General features: G+C 38.8%; 1 protein-coding gene across 3 annotated transcripts in view; it reads right to left on the reverse strand.

Moving 5' to 3' along the window:
- Positions 1-22,001, reverse strand: part of GPR156 (G protein-coupled receptor 156) — a 118,377-nt gene that overhangs the window by 61,163 nt on the left and 35,213 nt on the right. For all 3 annotated transcript variants that reach the window (XM_045502163.1, XM_045502164.1, XM_045502165.1), the window contains exons 2-3: positions 6,766-7,247; positions 6,389-6,525 (exon numbers count right to left, since the gene is read on the reverse strand). In XM_045502163.1, coding sequence (XP_045358119.1) covers positions 6,389-6,525; positions 6,766-6,858 — 230 coding nt within the window. In that variant the 5' untranslated portion in view covers positions 6,859-7,247. The remainder of the gene's footprint in view (positions 1-6,388; positions 6,526-6,765; positions 7,248-22,001) is intronic.

Below are 22,001 nucleotides of genomic sequence, written 5' to 3' on the forward strand. Positions count from 1 at the left end.
GTAACCTGGATATAAGTTTTTATTAGATACATGATTTGCAAATATTTTCTTCCAGTCTGTTTCTTTCTCTCATTTTCTTAAGATTTTCTTTAGAAGAGGTTTTAAATTTTTATTGTCCAATTTATCAATGTTTTCTTTTATGGTTTATGCTCTTAGTGTTATATCTATAAAATCTTTGCTTATTCCAAAGTCACAACATTTTTCTTACATTTTCTTAGACAAGTTTTACAGTTTTAGGTTTGATAGATCTATGATCCATTTTGAGTTAATTTCTGAATGTGGTGCAAGATATAGATCAAAGTTCATTTTTGCATGTGGATATCCAACTGTGCCAGGGCCATTTTTTGAAAAGATTGTCCCTTCTCTACTGACTTGCTTTTGTACCTTTGTTGAAAAGCTGTTTCCCTTATATATGTAAGTTATTTCTGAATGCTATTCTGTTTTATTGATATATATGTCTATTTCTATCTAGTACCAAACTACCTTCATTACTATAGATTTATAATAAGTCTTAAAATCAGGTGTCCTCCAACTTTATTCTTTTTTTTATTCTTTTTTTTTTCTTTCCAATATTTCATTTAAATTTAAATTAGTTAACCTAAACTGTAATATTGGTTTCAGGAGTAGAATTTATTCTATTTTATAAAGTTGTTTTGGCTATTCTATGTCCTCCATATTTCTGCATTAATTTTAGAACTAGCTTGTCAATTTATACAAAAAAATGCCAGCTAGGGTTGTGACTGTAATTGGGCTTAGTCTATAGATCAATTAAGAGAGAATTAACAATATTGAATCTTTCAACCCATGAGCATGGTATTTCTCCATTTATTTAAGATTTAATTTCTCTCAGCAGTTTTATAGTTTTCAGCATGTAAGTATTTCACATTATTTGTTAGATTAGCAATGTTTTGTAGTTTTCAGTATACAAGTATTACACATTGTTAGATTTATCCCTAAATATTTCTTATTTTTGGTGCTATTATAAACGGCATTGCATTTATTTTCACTTTTCAATTGTCTGGTTTTAGTATTTAGAAATACAGTTGATTTTTATACCTTGATCTTGTAAACTGCAACCTTGCTAAACTCATTTATTAGTTCCAGTAGTTCTTTAAAGAATAGATTCTATTGAATTTTTTACATACACAACCAGGTAACTTCTATTTATTTTTCTTATCTTAATTACACTGGCTAAAATCTCCATTGTTGAACAAAAGTTGTGAGAGTGGACATCTCGCTTTGTTTCTGATCTTAATGGGAAAACAATCAATCTTTTACCATTAAAAAATGGTGTTAGCTATAGGTTTTTCATAGATGTACTTTGTTAGGTTGAAGTTCTCTTTTATTCCTGGTTTGTTGAGACTTTATCAGGAAAGTATGTTAAATCTTTTTCAAAATGCCTTTTCTTTGCCTAGAAAGATAATCATTGTTTTATGTTGGTCAATATGGTGAATTTTATTGATTGATCTTTGGATGTTAATCAACCTTGTATTCCTGAGATAAATCTCACTTTGTCATGATGTATTATCCTTTTGATATTTCATTGGACTCAATTTGCTAAAATTTTGTTTAGAATTTTGGATCTATGGTCATGAGGAGTATTAACTTATAGGGCTTTTTTTCTCTAATGTCTTTATTAGGTTTTGATATCAGGGTAATGCTGTCCTCATAGAATGAGTTGGGAATGGTCCATTATTTTCAGTATTTCAGAAGATTTTCTGTAAAGCTGATAACATTTCTTCAACAATACAGGCACAGATTAGCTGGGTGCCTCTGGCTCAGGATCTCTCACAAGGATGCAGTCACTGGGCCAGCCATTGCTGCAGTCCTCCAAGGTTCAAGTTGGGTAAAATAAGCTTACAAGCTTATTGCTATTAGCAGGCCTCAGAAGATTTGTTTTCAAGTTTATTAACATGGCTGTTAGTGAGCCTCAGTCATTGCTGGCTTCAGACTAGAAATATCAGTGCCTTGCCATGTGGGCCTCTCCATAGGGCAGCTCACACAACAAGGCAGGTGGCCTCCCTCAGAGTGAACAAGTGAAAGGGTGAGAGAGATCCAAGAAGGAAGCCACAGTCTTTTGGTAACCTTATCCTAAAAGTGATATCACATTAATAAGCGCATCAGTGGGGCGCCTGGGTGGCGCAGTCGGTTAAGCGTCCGACTTCAGCCAGGTCACGATCTCACGGTCCGTGAGTTCGAGCCCCGCGTCAGGCTCTGGGCTGATGGCTAAGAGCCTGGAGCCTGTTTCCGATTCTGTGTCTCCCTCTCTCTCTGCCCCTCCCCCGTTCATGCTCTGTCTCTCTCTGTCCCAAAAATAAATAAAAACGTTGAAGAAAAAAAAAAAATAAGAGCATCAGTAAGTCCAGCCCATATTCAGTGAGAGGGGATTTCACAAGAGTGTGACTATCAGGAAGCAGAAATCATTGCAGAACATGTGAGAGACTCCCTACAATAGTTGTTCTCACCATTACATTATCTTCCTAATATTAGGTGATGTCACCTCTACCTTCCTTATTTGGATAATATCTTCTTTTTTTCCCTCTGATCATTTGAATTAGCGGTTTGGTCAATTTTATTGATTTCCATAAAGAGTTTTGGTTTCATGCTGTTTTCTGATTTGTTTTGTTTTCTATTTCATCAATTTCCACTCTCATTTTTATTATTTCCTTTCTTCTACTTATAATAGGTTTCATTTGCTCTTTTTTGTTGTTTCATAAAGTAGATCTTTCTTCTTTTCCAATATGGAGTTTAGGGCTATAATTTTCCCATAAGTACTGCTTTAATGGCGTCCAACAAATGATATGTTGGTATTTACATTTTCACTCAGTTGAAAATACTTTCTAGTTTCTCTTTTGATTTCTTCTTTGACCATGAGTTACTTTAAAGTGCTCTATTTAGTTCCCAAATATTTCAAAATTTTCTAGAGTTCTTTCTGTTATGGATTTCTAATTCAATTCTATTGTAGTCAGAGAACATACTCTGTATGAACTGAACCCTTTTAAATTTAATAAGACTTTTTCTATGGCCTAGAATATGATCTATCTTGGTAAATGTACCATGTGTACTTGAAAAGAATGTGTATTCTGCTGCTGTTGGATGTAGGATTACATAAATGTCAATTAGGTCAAGTTGGTTGATAGTGTTGTCCAAGTCTTCTATATCTTTACTGATTTTCTCTTGTAGACTACATTTTAAAATTTTACCAAAAATGTAATATCTGTAACTGAACTTGACCATTACCATTATATTTATTAAGATATTTTAAAAATATTTTTCTTCCTCTGGCACTACACACATACACACAATCACAAATTTAGAGGCCACAAAACTGAAATGAAATGAAGCATCTAACTGTGATGCTGTACCTTTGAACAAATTTTATTATTGAAGAAAGCACTTTGAAACTGGGTTATTTTATGTTTCCTTGTCTGAACTTGTAAGCTACTTAATTGCAAAATGTGTTTTATTCACAGTGCCTCTTAATATTTTATTCTTTATGCCAAGTCATGCTCCCACTGCAAATAAGACAGCAGCAAAATCTTTAATGGAATGAAAGAAATATATGTGTTTCTACTATAACACTGTTTATAAGTGTTCCTATTTTAACAGGATGTATAAATGCTTTAAAAACCTTGCATTCTACAAAACTGTGCATAAAAATAATGAATTATGGGAAAAATTGTATGGGGTCATAGCAGTTGAAACATATTTAACTTTGCAACCAAAATAATAATAAAAATAATAATTATCCAATTAAAATACTAGCTACTCAGCAAATGTCCATTACCATTTGTACCAGGATTACAGTTGATTTTTGCAACCTGAAATCTACAAGATGTAGGTACTTGAGGGCATTCACCTCCAATAGGTAACATTGTCATCTAAATTAAAAATCTGTTCTGGATCTTTGCTTTCTTCAACAATCAATTATTTTTAAACACATAGGAAATATCTCTCTACTTCTCCATCTACTCCTCCAATTTTATCAGATAGCTTCATAACATAGGAAGTACACCAGTTCTTGAAGCCATTAAACTAGTTTCTTCGCTTAAGTCTTCCTTCTTTAATTGTAGGAAGGCTTGCCCCTATATGCTTTAAACCATTAATGTGTTGGGGGGAAATGACATATGAACCAATGATATTATTTTCTAATTTGCCAATTGGTTACTAATTTGCACTGTAGAAATATGTTGCAGCTGAAAAGACTGTACTCTGTAATTCTCTAACTTTGAAATGCATGATTTTCCCAGACATTCTCCTGGCAGCAGCTACTATTGGGATTTAAATATCTGTCTTCCCAGGCTCACTGAAAATATATTTTCTGAGCACCTACAATGTTCAGAGTCTGTTCTGAATGATGGACACAGTGGTGAGCATGACAAAGTCCCTGTATTCATAGACTGTATATTCTGGTGGGGGATACAGACAATAAACAGGCAAATCAATAAATACAGTAATATCAGAGAGTTATACTTGCTATGAAGAAAATAAAACAGGGTGATAATATATGGAATGAGACATTGGGGCTGGATGGCCATTCTGTAGACAGACCACTTTGAATAGAATGATCAGGGAAGAGGTGGTATTTGATCGCCTGGGTGGCTCAGTCGTTTAAGCATCTGACTTCGGCTCGGGTCATGAAATCATGGTTCATGGGTTTGAGCCCCACATTGGGCTCTGTGCTGACAGCTTGGAGCCTGTTTCAGTCTTTGTGTCTCCCTCTCTCTCTGCCCCTTCCCTGCTTGCACTCTCTCTCTCTTTCAAAAATGAATAGGGGCGCCTGGGTGGCGCAGTCGGTTGGGCGTCCGACTTCAGCCAGGTCACGATCTCGCGGACCGTGAGTTCGAGCCCCGCGTCGGGCTCTGGGCTGATGGCTCAGAGCCTGGAGCCTGTTTCTGGTTCTGTGTCTCCCTCTCTCTCTCTGCCCCTCCCCCGTTCATGCTCTGTCTCTCTCTGTCCCAAAAATAAATAAAATGTCGAAAAAAAAAATTAAAAAAAAAAAAATGAATAAACACTAAAAATCTTTTTTTTTAATTTTTTTAAATTTTTTTCAACGTTTATTTATTTTGGGGACAGAGAGAGACAGAGCATGAACGGGGGAGGGGCAGAAAGAGAGGGAGACACAGAATCGGAAACAGGCTCCAGGCTCTGAGCCATCAGCCCAGAGCCCGACGCGGGGCTCGAACTCACAGACCGCGAGATGGTGACCTGGCTGAAGTCGGATGCTTAACCGACTGCGCCACCCAGGCGCCCCAGCACTAAAAATTTTCTAAAAAATATATAGAGAGGTGTCATTTGAGCCAAGGACTATAAGATGAGAAGGAACTAGTCACAGGAAGATCTGGAGAAAACTGTCAGGCAGTGGGGATATAAAGAAACAGTAAGTGAAAGGCCTTGAGAAGGGAGTAAGTTTAGTGTATTTGAGGAACAGAATGAAAAGTGTCTAGGGCAGCATTAGGGGCATACTCAGCTCAGAGTGCCACTAGTCACTGCCATACTCTGGTTGACACAGCAGGTCAAGTCACTGTTGTTTAACAATTCCATGTCCTCCATGCCTCAAATGGCCAATGGTGCCCCAAAATGCCTGCTAGACAAATCCAACTGACTGACCCTCAGCCGAGAGCAAAACCCAAGCAATGGAGCGCATTTGATCACCACAAAGTGTCACACTGGAGTGGTGCCAAACAAGTTTGACCTCTCTGAGAGAGCTGTTGAAATCTGATGTGGGCTCCATCCAGAATTCAGCTGTGGGCCACGGAGAGAGAGCTGGAAAGGGCTTCTCAGGTGGCAGCCTGAGACAGTGGGGGCAGGATGAGAATAAAGAGTAATGATGTGGGAGAGATGGAGTGGGCCCCGAGGGAAGGATCGAATAGCAGTGAAGGCAGAATTTTGCAAGTCCCTTCAAAAACAGTTTTCATTTGGTTTTCTTTTGCCAGCCTTGGGAGTCCTGGACACTTACTCTGATGAGCCAGTGACTTTCTAACCAGCCGGAACTATCTAACAGAACAGCCAGTTCTGTAGGGCTTCACTATTTTTTCAGAAACCTTATCCCACTTAGGCTGTTTTCAACTTTAGTTTGCCATATACAAAATAACTAATTTTATCAGAAGGATCGTAATTTCCTTTAAGAGGAGAGACTCTTCATTCTCCTCTTTGGATATCCTTGTCGTAGTTGCCACAATACTGGACTAGATCTTTCTCTTCAAGAGGAAATTATACTGCAAGGCCAGGACGATTTCAGGGAGACTTTTCAGATAGCTTAATGCCACAGTAGGAGATAAACTTTGCTGATACCACCTAGCAGCTCACAATGCCAAAATGATACCGACCCTCTGAGTTTCATGATTCAGGCTATGGGGAATGAGAAACTAGGTATGGGGCTGCTTACCTGTTATTCCTGCAGCGAATTGTGAAGCCAAGAAAGAAGACTATCAAAAGAAGTCCACAGCTGAGAAAGGTCCAAACAACACCCAAGAGAACAGGAGATAATGAGGAAATGGTCTTACTGCTATAATGGGAAGAGGTCTGAGAACAGAATAAAGAGAAGGTGTTAGGAATGAAGGCTCTTTTACAGACCAAGCACAAACTGTTCCATCATCCCCAAAGCCAGGAAATACATGTCCTGCATAAGCATTTCCTCCTTCTGTTCCACCTCCCCCTCCTCCTCCTCCTCCTCCTCATCACCACTACCACTGCACCACCACCACTAACAACAACAACAACAACATGTATAACTGCCCTGATAACTCACGGCTGCTCACTTACAATTGTCCTGCAGAGATCATGAAGAGGACTCCGATCCAGCTCCTGGCCAGGAAAACTGTCACACAATTCGGAGCAGTTTATTTCAGGCTCCATGACATCACATGCCCCTTTTGGTGTGTGCTTATTCACAGTCTTGGTTATCTGCTGGTGGGTAACCAGCAGATCTTAGACTAAAACACAAAAACAATTCAAATCTTTTCTTCAGAGGCACCATTTTGGAGCTGGCTCTTGGCTCAGAATCTGGGATGAAAACAACCCATTCAGGTGGAAGTAAAAGGCTAGGCTTTTTCACTAGGCTCGTTCATCAAACACCTTCCAGGCTCTCTTTGTGCCCTGATGCCAGTGCATACCATGTGAGGCAAGAGTGGGCATCCTGGTAACCATTAGATTACACAAAGTGATGATTCTGGCTTGCCACCAGATGGCAGTCACTGCTCCAAGTACTCTCACACAGGTCCAGAAGGAAAGGAAGCCAATTAAACCTGTTAACAAACAAATATTTATATATTACATATATAAAAACAAATATACAATACAAATTATAAATATATGTTAATATATAATATGTAAATGGTTTATTATAGAAGTTTAAGAATATTATTTTATACATTTTAATTATACAGTTATATTTTATTTTATATAGGTATTTTATCATGTATAACAAAGGTTTAGCATATATTTAAATAAATATATTTTTAAGCTTCTATAATAAAAACACTTCAAAAACAAAGACAAAGGTCATCTAACAATTTATAGATATAAAATTCTACAGTGTCTTTTCAGATCCTTTATTTGGCTCAGCACTATAATAACTTTAATTTAAACATGTGAGGCTCATCTTCCTTTTTTTCTCTACTAGGAAATCCCCTGCCCTTCCAAGATTTTTCCACGCAGCTGATGGCTTAAGCTGTGTCTGATCCTGAGTGGCAGTGGACTCAGGTGCCCCATGCTGTCTGCATGAAATGTCTTTCAGTCGCTGGAGTTCTTGTTCAGTTAGTGAGTGGAGGAACATTCTATATCCAGGCAGCTGGGGTCTCAGAACAATACACAAGCCTTTTGCCAAGAGTTTTGTTTGTTTGTTTGTTTTCAAACTATCAGACTATTAGAAGTGGGAGAGCCTATTCAGGTAATAGGGAGAGAAACTGAGGAGTTGTAGGAATTCCCACAGAGTGAATCAGTGGCCAGAGGATGGTGTTATTTCTCTTAGAAGATGCCTGCAATATGAATACTGTCATCTGAAAAGAAGCTCAATTTACAGAACAAAAGCAGAAATGCAGGAAGGCTCAAATTAGCCTCTGAAGAAAAGGTAGACAAGTCCCTAATTCTTTAAAGCAATCTACCCCTTGATAGCGAAAACAGATTAGAAATTTTACCAGTGGGAATTTTAAAAAGGGTGTCACTTTTGCTTTGTGTTTCTGAAACAGCTTAGTACAGTTTTCTTTTATTGTGGAGGAAAATTGGAACAGGAAAAAAAATAAATTATTATTATTTCAATAGCCACTGAGTATAGGATTTGTATTTAAGCCAGAACAATGTGACAGGTGTAGAATGCCATCTTTGGATTCTGCATGCTTAGGCATGAACAATATAGCACCAGGTGCCGCCCATTCATTGGCCTCTCATATGTTCCTGAATTATTTACCAGGTTCATCATAATGAAATCCCAAGAGAACTAAAAGCTACTTCTCCTATCAAGACATTTAAATTCTTGTACAGACTGTCAGTTTACTGAATGCAAAATTAAGAACTAAATATAAAAACACGGCTATTTGCATCATAATTTGGTTAAAATTTTATTGCTGAAAAAACTATTTCCTTTTCCTCTTTTTAAAGTTAGACATACTCTATTGTGTCTTCTAGCATAGAGCAATATTGTAAGTCACAGGGAGGACTATATATCTGATGGACTGAAAGATTTATTTTTCACATATTGCCCTTTTAACAATACTGGCAAATAAACACATTTATATTTGAACCATTATTAAGTCTATGTTTGTGTATCCTACGTCTATAGAAGTACACATCAGCGTGTGTGTGTGTGTGTGTGTGTGTATAACCTCATTTGTTCTTACCACAACAGTGCCATGTGAGGTAAACACACCATACCTCATTTTTAAATAAGGAAATTGAAGAGTAAAGAACCTGCAGAGGCAGCACTTGAACACAGGAGTTTACATTCCAAGGTCAATGTCTACCTAGTGTATACCCTGCATGGGGCAAACTCTCTAAACAGGCCTCTCCCAAGAAGACACCAAATGGCCTGGTGAGTTTCTTCATGTTTAGTTCCCTGAGCTTCACTTCCAGAAGCTCCCTGGAGTATGGCACACAATAGTGTCTCTATGCCAGTAGTTCTCAACTGAAGCAATTTTGCACTTCCAGAGGATATCTGACAATGTCTGGAGACATTATGGTTGTCCAAACTGAGAAGACGGAACTACTGACATCTAGTAGGTAGAGGCCAGGGTTTCTGCTACACATCCCACAATTCATAATATAGTCCGAACGACAAAAAATTATCCTTCTCCAAATGCCAATAACGCTAAAGTTAAGAAACCCTGGTCAACATTGTGGATCCTAGAAGTGCTAACAATGTTAAACTTATATCATCTTTGGGAGATTCTGTGAACATGACGGGGTAGTCCATCTGAATATAAATTTCGTAGGGGATAAATTCCCCTTTGGTTCCCTTGGACAGGCTGAACTCACTGGCATGGAACTTTGAATGCTAGGCCCCCATTCATTCCATGGATATCCAGTGTAGGAACTTTATATACCATGATACTGGGCTCTGTCATGGGGCAAGCATTCAAATCCAATGTTAGCACACATTCAGAGATTCACACAGGAGGAGCTGGTGAAACAGTGAATGGCTTAGTCACTGAGAGGAGAGTTGAATGATTTCAAAAACAGTTGAGTGGGAAACTGGGTGGGGAATAGTGTGTCAAACAGGGTAATGGTGAGTGATTTGACAAGACAGATACAGGATCTAAGGCACAAAGAGAAAGATCTGCCAGGCTCCTCCAAGGGCACCACCCCCCACACAAAGTCTTTAGAGGTAAATTGTCTAGGTCACAGACAGTAGCAAATCCAAGACCATGCATGGTGGGGCTTACAGTTTATTTGACAGATTACAGAGTCCTGCCCAATGATTAGGATCAGAAAAACAGACATTGCATTAGCTACACTGTTACCAAGTATAAGTCTTTTATAGGTTCATTACACTGAATGGTACCATATCTTTTCATAAAATCTCTCCTATTCTTCTACACATTATTTCTGGCTATTGAAAAACTAGTTCTACAACTACTGTCTTTTAAAAAGTTGTTTTGCAGTTGGTAGGACTTCTGCTTCTGTTCATGAAGAATTAACTGCTACAGGAATTGCCTTCCTACTGTAAACAGTTTTAAAACTAGACAAAATATATGAAACTGTTTTTAGACACTGGATAGCAGATATCATAGAACTATGGAAAACAAACGAGGTGAACCCTACAATTGACTGACATATATAAAACGGAATATAAAAAATATTATTTCAATGATTATAATTGGCCCTAACTTACTGCCTGGAGGCAGTTTCCAGGCCACATCCCAAGGAAGGAAACCCAAATAGAGCCTAGGTCTTGCTTATGTAAGGAGAATAGATTGGAGTTTGGGGAGGTCAAGGCAGATAGAATTTGTTAAGGCAGAGGAACGAAGATGGAGATACAAAGAGAGAGAGGGCTTTGGAAATCTGCAGGGTATGTCCTCAGTCTTTTTCTGAGTACTGAACTAGGCATGAATGAGAGGAAACCACTTGAAATGGAAGACATAACCACTGGTAGGCAGTAGCTTAACAACTCTAGGAGCTCACACAGAGTTGGGAATACTTTGTGTTCCCACCAACCAGAATGGAGAAACCTCATAATATATGATATTCAATAGAATCCTCAGTAAGGTCATATCTTAGTAGTGGAACTAGTCTACCACTACTAGAAGCGACTACTACTAGAAGCTACTCTACTCTAGGTACTACTGAGCTCTAGTCTAGTCTTTTGGGAGGACCTGCCCTAATAATGCTTAAAAGAAAGCTTCAAAAGGATCAAATTGATGCACAAAAAAGTGAACTGCATTCCAGAACACAACCCAATTCCCTTTAAAGGAATACAAGATCCATCACTCAAAAACATAAAATTCAAATGTCCATCATCCAATACTAAATCACCATACATGCAAAGAAGCAAAAAAAAAAATGACCTGTAACCATACATTTAAAAAAAACAATAAAAACAAATACAGAAATGATATTATTAGCACACAAGGACCTTAAAACAACTATTATATCATCAAAGATGCAAAACATAACATAAACAAAATGAGGAGAGAAATCAACAATATAGAAAAGGCCCAAATAGAATTATAGAAATAAAAATATAATTCTGAAATTAAAAATACAATAGATTAGACACTAAAAAACAAAACGTTGCTTAACTTAAAAGCAAAGCAATACAAATTATCCAAAATGAAGCACAGAGTGAAAAGCAATTAATACAAATGGACACAGCCTCAGTGACGTATGGAACGATAGGAAGTGGTCTAATATACATGTAATTGGATTCCAGGGGATAAAGGAAGGAGAACAGAAAAAAAAATATTTGAAAGAAATAATAATCAAAATTTTTTCACATTTGATGATAAGTATATACCTAGAGATCCAAGAAACTCAACCAAAATAAAGCAGAATAAACATTAAAACACACATACACATACTAATGCACCTTATAATGAAATTACTGAAAACTGGCAATAAAGATAAAATCTAATATGCAGCCAGATGATGTACAGAGGAATAACAGTAAGACTTAAAACAGATTTCTCATATGAAATTATGTAAATCAGAAGAGAACTGAAGGACATCTTAAAGTAATAAAAGAAAAATAAAGTGAACCCAGAATACAATACCCAGTGAAAAGGTGTTTCACTGAAAAGGTAAAATAAAGACATTTATTTGTGAGATAAAGAAAATTGCTTAGCATAATACATTCTAGTTCCATCCATGTCATTGAAAATGGCAAGATTTTATTTTTTTTAAGTTTATTTATTTATTTTGAGGCAGAGAAAGCACAAATCAGGTAAGGATAGAGAAAGAAGGAGACAGAGAGAATCCCAAGCAGACTATGCGCTGTCAGCACAGAGCCGGAGGCAGGGCTTGAACCCAAGAATCGTGAGACCATGACCTGAGCCAAAGTTGAATGCTCAACCAAGTGAGCCACCCAGGTACCTCCAGATTTCTGTCCTTTTGATGGCTGGGTAATATTCCATTGTGTATATATACCACCTCTTCTTTATCCATTCGTCCAGTGGACATGTGGGCTCTTTCCATAATTTAGCTATTGTTGATAATGTTGGTATAGACATCAGGGTGTACTTGCCACTTCGGTATTTTTTTATAAGCCTTATCATAATTTAAAAAAATTTTTTAAGTTTATTTATTTTTGAGAGAGAGAGAGAGAGAGAGAGAGAGAGAGACAGAGTGTGAGCGGCATAGGGGCAGAAAGAGAGGGAGACACAGAATCCGAAGCAGGCTCCAGGCTCTGAGCTATCAGCACAGAGCCCAATGCGGGGCTCAAACCCATGAGCCGTGAGATCGTGACCTGAGCTAAAGTCAGACGCTTAAGTGACTGAGCCACCCAGGCGCCCCCAATTCAGTGTTTTTGTATCCCTTGGGTAGCCATCTAGTAGTGCAATTGCTGGGTCATAGGGTAGCTCTATTTTTAACTTTTTGAGGAACCTCCATACTATTTTCCACAGTGGCTGCCCCAGTTTGCATTCCCACAAACAATGTAAGAGGGTTCCCTTTTCCCCACATCCTCACCAACATCTGTTGTTTCCTGTGTTGTTATTTTACCCATCTGACAGGAGTGAGGTGAATCTCATTGTGGTTTTGATTTGTATTTCCTTGGTGATGAGTGATGTTGAGAATCTTTTCATGTGTCTGCTGGCCATCTGGATGTCTTCTTTGGAAAAGTGTCTATTCATGTCTTCTGCCCATTTCTTAACCAAATTATATGTTTTTTGGGTGTTGAATTTCATAAGTTCTTTATAGATTTTGGATATTAACCCTTTATCCAATATGTCATTTACAAATATCTTATCCCATTCCATAGGCTACCTTTTAGTTTTGTTGATTGTTTCCTTCACTCTGCAGAAGCTTTTTATCTTGATGAAGTGCCAATAGTTCATTTTTGCTTTTGTTTCCCTTGCCTCAGGAGAAGTGTCTACTGAGAAATTGCTATGGCCGAGGTCAAAGAGGTTCCTGGCTCTGGTCTCCTCTAGGATTTTGATGGTTTCCTGTCTCACATTTAGGTTTTTCATTCATTTTGAATTTGGTTTTGTGTATGGTATAAGACAGTGGTCTAGTTTCATTCTTCTGCATGTTGCTGTCCGGTTTTCTCAGCACCATTTGTTAAAGAGATTGTCTTTTTCATTGGATATTCTTTCTTGCTTTGTCAAAGATTAGTTGACCATATAGTTGTGGATCCATTTCCAGGTTTTCTATTCTGTTCCATTGATCTATGTGTTTTTTGTACCAGTACCACACTGCCTTCATGACTATAGCTTTGTAATATAGCTTTGTAACATAGCTTGAAGTCCAGAACTGTGAAGCCTCCAGCTTTGTTTTGTTTTTTTCAAGACTGCTTTGGCTATTTAGTGTCTTTTTTTGGGGTGCAGTTGTAAAGGAGATCAATGATTTGATTTCTCTTTCTGCTGCTTCATTATTGGTATATATTGGTGTATAGCAATGCAATGCATTTCTGTACATTGATTTTACACCCTGCAACTTTGATGAATTGTGTATCAGTTCTAGTGATTTTTTTTGTGGAGTCTTTTGGGTTTTCTACATAGAGTATCACGTCATCTGCAAATAGTGGAAGTTTTGCTTCTTCCTTGCTGATTTGGATACCTTTTATTTCTTTTTGTTGTCTGATTGCTGAGGCTAGGATTCCAGTACTATGTTAAATAACAATGGTGAGAGTGGACATCCCTGTCTTGTTTTTGACCATAGAAGAAAAGCTCCCAGTTTTTCCCCATTGAGGAAGATATTAGCTGTGGGTCTTTTGTATATGACTTTTATGATGTGGAGGTATGTTCCCTCTATCCCTACTTTGTTGAAGGCTTTTATCAAGAATGGATGCTGTATTTTGTCAAATGATTTTTCTGTATCCATCAAGAGTATCATATGGTTCTGATCCTTTCTTTTATTAATGTGGTGTATCACTTTGATTGAGAATACTGAACCACCCAGCAACCCAGAAATAAATCCCACTTGATTGTGGTGAATAATTATTTTAATGTATTGTTGGATTCGATCTGCCAGTATCTTGTTGAGAATTTTTGCATCCATGTTCATCAGGGATATTGGCTTGTAATTTTCCTTTTTAGTGGAGTCTTTGCTGGTTTTGGAATCAAGGTATTGTTGGCCTTGTAGAATGAGTATGGAAGTTTCTTTCCATTTCTATTTTTTGGAACGGTTTGAGAACAATAGGTATTAACTCTTATTTCAATGTCTGGTAGAATTCTCCTGGGAAGCCATTTGGCCCTGTTTGCTGGGAGATTTTTGATTACTGTTTTAGTTTCTTTGCTGGTTATGGGTCTATTCAAATTTCCTATTTCTTCCTGTTTCAGTTTTGGTAGTTTGCATGTTTCTAGGAATTTATCCATTTCTTCTAGATTGCCCAGTTTATTGGCAGATAATTGTTCATAATATTCTCTTATAATTGTTTGTATTTCTGAGTTGTTGGTTGTGATTGTTATCACTTTTCATTGGCGATTTTATTTATTTGGGTCCTTTCTCTTTTCTATTGATAGGTTTGGCTAGGGTGTTATCAATTTTATTAATTCTTTCAAAGAACCAGCACTTAGTTTCAGTGATCTGTTCTACTGTGTTTTTTTTCTATTGTTAATTATTATTATTATTATATTAATTTTATTTTTTAAGTAGGTCCCATGCCCAGTGTGGAGCCCCATGTGGGGCTCAAACTTACAATGCTGAGATCAAGACCTGAACTGAGATCAAGAGTTGGATGCTCAACCAACTGAGCCACACAGGCACCCATTTTTTGTTTGTTTGTTTCTGTATCAGTTATTTCATTTTAGTCTTTATTATTTCCCTTCTTCTGCTGGCTTTAGGCTTTATTTGTTGTTCCTTTTGGAGCTCCATTTAGGTGTAAGGTTAGGTTGTATATTTGAGACCTTTCTTGCTTCTTGAGGTAGGCCTGTATTGCAATATGCTTCTGTCTTAGGACTGCCATCACTGCATTCCAAAGGTTTTGGGCTACTGTGTTTTCATTTTCATTTGCCTACATGTACTTTTTAATTTCTTCTTTAATTTCCTGGTTAGTCCCTTCATTCTTTAATAGAATATTCTTTAACCTCCATGTGTATGTGGTCTTTCCAAATTTTTCCTTACAGCTGACTTCAAGTTTCATGGTGTTGTGGTCTGAAAATATGCGTGCTATGATCTCAATCTTTTTGTATTTGCTGAGGCCTAATTTGTGACCCAGTATGGATCTATTCTGTAGAATGTTCCAGTGCACTTGAAAAGAATATGCATTCTGCTGCTTTAGGATGAATGTCCTGAATATACTTGTTAAGGCCATCTGGTCCAGTATGTTGTTCAAAACTATTGTTTCATTATTGATTTTCTGCTTAGATGATCTGTCCATTCCTGCAAGTGGTGTGTTAAAGTCTCCTAGTATTATTGCATTACTATCAGTGAGTTTCTTTATGTTTGTTAGTAATTGATTTATATATTTGGGTGTTTTAAGTTGGGGGCATAAATATTTACAATTGTTTGATCTTGTTGGATAGACCCCTTAATTATTATATAATGCCCTTCTTTTAAGTTTATTTATTTATTTTTGAGAGAGAGAGAGAGAGAATGAGCAGGGGAGGAGCAAGAGAAATGGAGACAGAATCCTAAGCAGGCTCCACACCATCAGTGTGGAACCTAGTGTGGCGCTTAACTCACGAACCCGTGAGATCATGACCTGAACTGAAATTAAGTTAAGCTTAACATACTGAGCCATCCTGGCACCCTGATATAATGCCCTCTTCATCTCTTGTTACAGTCTTTGTTCTAGATTTCTAGTTTGTCTGACAGAAGTATGGCTACTCTGGCTTTCTTTTGGCAACCTTTAGATGGTTCTCCATTCGCTCACTTTCACTTTGGAGGTATCTTTATGTCTAAAATGAATCTCTTGTAGGCAACATGTAGATGGGTCTTGTGGTTTTTTTTTTTTTTTTTTTTGATCCATTCTGATACACTATGTCTTTTGATTGGAGAATTTAGTCCATTTACATTCATATTGATTATTGAAAGATATGAATTTAGTGCCATTGTGTTACCTATAGAGTTGGTGTTTTGGAGATGGTCTCTGTTCCTTTCTAGTTTTTGTTGCTTTTGGTCTTTTTTTTCCACTCAAAGAGTTCCCTTTAATATTTCTAACCAGCAGAGCTGGTTTAGTGGTCATAAACTCCTTTCATTTTTGTTTGTCTGAGAAACTCTTTATTGCTGCTTCTATTCTGAATGACTGCCTTACTGGACAAAGTATTCTTGGCTGCATATTTTCCCCATTCAGCTTGTTGAATGTATTATGCCACTCCCTTCTGGCCTGCCAGGTTTCTGTGGAGAGATCTGCTCTTAACTTGATTTGTACTCCTTTGTAGATTAGGGACTGCTTTTCCCTTGCAGTTTGCAGGATTCTTTCCCTAATTTCTGTGTTTTCAAATTTTACCATAATATGTCTTAGTGTTGGCTGGCTCTTGTTGATTTTGATGAGAGTTCTCTGTGTCTCCTGGATTTGGATGTCTGATTCTTTCCCCAGATTAGGGTAGTTTTCAGCTATAATCTGCTCAAATAAACCTTCTGCCCCTTTTCCCTCTCTTCTCTTCTGGGGCTCCTATGATATGAATGTTATTATGCTCTATGGAGTCACTGAGTTCCCTAAATATATATTTGTGATTTGGTATTTTTCTTTTCCTCCCCTTTCAGCTTCATTATTTTCCACAATTTTATCTTCTACACCATTTATTCATTCCTCTGCTTCTTTCATCCTGTGGTTATTACATCCAGTCAGTTTTGCATCTCAGTAACGCATTTTTTATTTGGGCCTGACTAATTTTTAGGTCTTTTGTCTCTGTGGTAAGGGTCTCTCTGGTTTCTTCTATTTTCTCAAGCCCAGCTAGTACCCTTATGATAGTTGTTTTAAATTTTGGTTCAGGCATTTTACTTATATCTGTTTTGATTAGCTCCCTGGCTGTGACCTCTTCTTGTTCTTTCTTTTGGGTTTAATTCCTCCATCTTGGCATTTTGTCTAGGTCTCTACCTTTTATGTGTTAGGAAAGCCTGTGGCTGGTCCTATTTTCATCACTAGGGCTGAAGCTCTGCAGCACTCTATGACCAGTAGACCTGGTGCGTGGGGAGAGCTGTTTGTGCTGGTCTTCTACGGGAGGGGCTTACTGCTGCTCTAGCTCTAATCACACTTGCCCTATTAAAAAAAGGCACCTGCAGGGGCACCTGGGTGGCTCAGTCGGTTGAGTGTCCAACTTCAGCTCAGGTCATGATCTTGCAGTTTGCGAGTTCAAGCCCCACATCAGCTTGCTGCTGTCAGCACAGAGCCCACTTTGGATTCTCTGTCCCCCTCTCTCTGCCCCTGCCCTGCTTGTGCTATTGCCCCCCGCCCTGCCCAAAAAGGCACCTGCAGAATGCAAGGGGGTAGGCTTTGGATTAAGCAGCTCAAGCCTCCACTCTGTGTGCTGTGCCACTTTGCTGAAGTCCTTCGTGCTGATGGGAGGAGTGAAAAATGGTGTTGACCCAGTCTCTTCCCCGGAGAGGGGAGTCTGTGCCCTTTGCTGCCCAGAAAACCCTCACAGAAGAGCAAACAATCTATCCTCTTGTGTTCCAGGCTTCTATTAGGTCCCTGCCTTCACCGTGTCTTGTCCATGCTATCAGTGGTGTAGTGTTCCTATGTTTTATCTCAGGCTACATGTAACTGGGTTTCAAAACTCCGATTTTTAGAGATCCAGCCAATGTGGACCTGCACTGATCCTCTGGGGCAGGGTCTTGTTGTGCTGTGGCTGGTACTAGTTTGTCCCAGAAAAGCAGTCACACAACCACGCAGGGGCTTAGATTTTATGGAAAACTGTAGCAAAAAGCTGGCATCCAGGTTAGCTGTCCTCAGCAGGTATGCTAATGAACAGGGCAGCTCAATGGCACCCACAGTCTCTTTTGTACCTTTAGAAGCAGTGCTGACTCTCCAAAACGCACTTCAGGAAGGGAAACTTTCTCTTCCAGTGAAACCCAGGGGATCCTCAGACCATGCTGTCCACTCCAAGACCTCAGCCCTCCTTTTCTACAGGAGCACAGTTATGCCTGCCAGGCTTGACCCTGGTAATGGTGCCAACTTCTAAAACTTCAGACTTTCAGTTCAGCTGCTTGTAAACTTTTGATAATCAGCTCCTCCCATTTTCCCAGTCAAGGGTCTTGGGGAAGTGTTTTCCTTGTGCAATCCTCTGCATGCTGCTTTCTCTCTCCCTCTCTCTCTCTCTCTCTCTCTTTCTCTCTCTCTCACACACACTCTTACTCTCTCTCTCCTCTCTCCGTGATCAGGGTTCCCTCCCCTCCACAGCACCTGCAATTCTTTTCTCCCCCAAATCACATTACTTCCTACCTTCCATGATGCGGCCTCTTTTCTCCCTCTAGTTGTGCACATTGTTCTCTCAGTCTTCAGATCAATTTTCTGGGTGTTCAGAATGATTTGATAATCATCTAGCTATTTTTGAGGGACAAGGCAAGCAAATCTGAATATGCTTTGGATAGTGGATAAGTATATCCACTATATGAACTCCTCCCCCCCGGGAATGAAGCAATTGCAAATGAGGTTGCCAAGTTTGGCCATGTAAATATAAAATATGAAAGGTTAATTCCATATTGAAAATTATGACAGCTCTCTACATTAATCTCTCTCCTGTTCTTACAGGAAATATTCAGTGTCATCTGACAATGGTCAGTTAAGCAAACAAAATTTGGGGAGGATTTGGTTCTTCCCTTTTCATCAGCAATTTCTCACATGTCAGGTAACCCTTATAGAGTATTTAGAGCTCTCTGTTCAGGCCCAGCTCCACCATCTATAGAACCTTCTCATGTACATCCTCTCCTGAACCTTCCCTCTTTGTTTTTTTTTAATTTTTAATTTTTAATGTTTACTTTTATTTTTGAGACAGAGAGAGACAGAGCACAAGTGGGGGAGGGCAGAGAGAGAGGGAGACAGAAGCAGGCTCTAGGCTCTGAGCTGTCCACACAGAGGCCAACACAGGGCTCAAACCCACAAACCGTGAGATCATGACCTGAGCTGAAGTCCAGTGCTTAACCTACTGAGCCACCCAGGTGCCCCATGAACTTTCCCTCTTTGATCTAATTCCATTAGATGTTCATATTTTAGTGATTCCTGAGAGTTTTCTTTTGCTGCTTTGGTGTGCAGTTGTATTTAAAATTGTTTTTAAATTCATAGATATTTTTAAAACTCAGAAACGTACAAGAAAGAAAATGTTAAACACCCAGAATTAAGTACTAACACCTTGGCATATTTTTTCCAGACCGCTTCTTCCACCCAGCAGCACCCTCACCTCCTGAGAAAAATCAATCTATTGCTTTTGTATAATAATACTTAGTTTTTAAAAATAAGGAATATCTAAATTTTTTAAAAAGAATGAGAAAGTATCTATATACTGCTATGATTTCCTGGACAGAATGTTAAAAAAAAAAAAAAGCAAGATGCAGCAAAACATATATAGTGTGCTGCCTTTTATGTAAGAAAGGAGATGAAATCCACATAGGTCATTGGATTATTTTCAAAAAAACAATGAAAGACCAAAAGCTTTACCTATAAGAGGAGGAAAAGACCAAGGGGGAGATGACAGGGAGGTAAAATAGATCTCTCATTGTTTATAGTTTGGGCTCTGAAGCCATGTAAATATTTTACTTAATTTCAAAACAAAATTAAATCACAAATAAAATCAATCTCTAAAAATTAAATACAAATTGAAATAAATTAATCTACCTATATCAAGTTGGTGGTATAACCACAGAAAGAATTTAAGTAACAGTAATTTGATTATTCTTCCAAAGGACAAAAAACACCCACAAAGAAATACTAAAATGCATCAAATGGGTAATATTCCTATCTTATTTGGATGGGTACACACACATATATACACATATATACATATAAGTATCTATTAGGTAAAGGAAATAATTATGGCTATGTTATTGGGAACTAAAATTTTCAAAGTGAGAGAAAAGAGATTCACATAAAAAATAAGTAAATACCTTTTTACCTTCAATTTAAGTTAGAAATGCCAGTATGAACTTAGAATTGATTCTCCTCTTTTTAAAATAGTCATATTTTTTAGTCTGTTAATGGAGGCTTGGGAGTAATTACAACCCAACAATAATATACTCTGAGTGCCCAGACTGTGGTCTCTAAAAGCACTCACTAAAAAGGAATCAGATTTCTTTAGTGAAATAGCCAATTTAAGTTATGGAGATGGAAATATACAAGATCAGTCTGGGACATCTTGTCATACTAGAAAATAAAAAAGTATTAGAGACTATAGCATCATGTCAAAAGGACACAGGAGTCAGCTGGTTCCCCCTGACCAATGACAGGATAATTTGAGCACTAGAAAGAATAGCAACTGTAATGCACTGAAACATATATGGCACATAGTAGATACTCAGTAAATGCTTATTTAATGAATGAATTCACTTAGCATTGTAAGTATTAATAAGATATTGTTGATGGTGTAGTCTACAACACTGACTTAGTGGCTCCTCCATAAGGACATAGAGTGTAAATTTATCTTCCTCTCAAATACTAGGAAAAGTTAACCCTTTTCTGGAACATTTTTATGTCATGCATAGTATGTATCTCTCTCTTTTGGCCTCTGTGAAGCATGGAACCAGATGTGTGGCTCACTTATAACAACTATTCAATGTTAGGTATCTCTGGCTTATTTTATTACCCTTTATCTATTTTCCCTTTGTCCTGTTTCCTTGCCTCTTATTTTTCATCCCACTACATGTTGTATATTAAAAGCAGAAGAAGAGGGGCACCTGGGTGGCTCAGTTAGTTAAGTGTCCCCCTTCAGCTCAGGTCATGATCTCATGGTTCATGAGTTCAAACCCTATATGGAGCTCTGTACTGACAGCTCAGAGCCTGGAGCCTGTTTCTGGTTCTGTGTCTTCCTCTCTCTCTGTCCTTTCCCCACTCATGCTCGGTCTCTCTGTCTCTTTCTCTCTCTCTCTCATAAATAAACATTTAAAAAAATAAAAATAAAATAAAAAGCAGGGGAAGAGGCAGTTGGAGTAATAGGGATGTTTCTACACAATGTGAGCAAAGAGATACATTATTCAAAGTACTTTGGGGAGAAGATGGTGGCGTAGGAGGACGCTGGGCTCACCGCGTCCTGCTGATCACTTAGATTCCACTACACCTACTTAAATAACCCACAAAGCCGCTAGAAGACTAGCAGAACAGATTCTCTGGAGCCAAGCGCAGACGAGAGGCCCACAGAAGAGGGTAGGAAGGGCGGAGAGACGGTGCGCACTCCACGGACTGGCGGGAGGGAGCTGGGGTGGAGGGGCGGCCCGCTGGCCAAGCAGAGGCCCCGAGTCTGGCTTGCAAAAGCGGAGGGGCCGGACGGAGTGTGTTCTGACAGCAAGTGGGACTTAACATCTGGGAGGTTATAAGTTAACAGCTCTGCGCAGAGAGCGGGAAGGCTGGAGAACAATGGGAGGGAGAGTTGTTGAGCCCCGGACGACAGAGCTCAGCTTGGTGGGAAACAAAGGCGCTCGACAGTGCTATCTCCCTTGCCCACCCCCCAGCCAAAATCCCAAAGGGAACCAGTTCCTGTCAGGGAACTTGCCTGCACCGCGCAAACACCCAACGCTGCGCTTCTGAGGATCCATCCCTCCGGCGGGTCTGACTCCCTCCCAGTGCCTCAGGGCTCCTCCCGAAGCGGATCTCCCAAGGAAAAGCGAGCTGAGCCTGCCCCTCCCACCCCTGTGCACCTTGCCGATCCACCCCAGCTAATACGCCAGATTCCCAGCACCACAAGCCTGGCATTGTGCAAGTAGCCCAGACGGGCCACGCCACCCCACAGTGAATCCCGCCCCTAGGAGAGGGGAAGAGAAGG

The sequence above is a fragment of the Leopardus geoffroyi genome, chromosome C2 (genome assembly GCF_018350155.1).
Source record: "Leopardus geoffroyi isolate Oge1 chromosome C2, O.geoffroyi_Oge1_pat1.0, whole genome shotgun sequence".
Classification (NCBI taxonomy): domain Eukaryota; kingdom Metazoa; phylum Chordata; class Mammalia; order Carnivora; family Felidae; genus Leopardus; species Leopardus geoffroyi.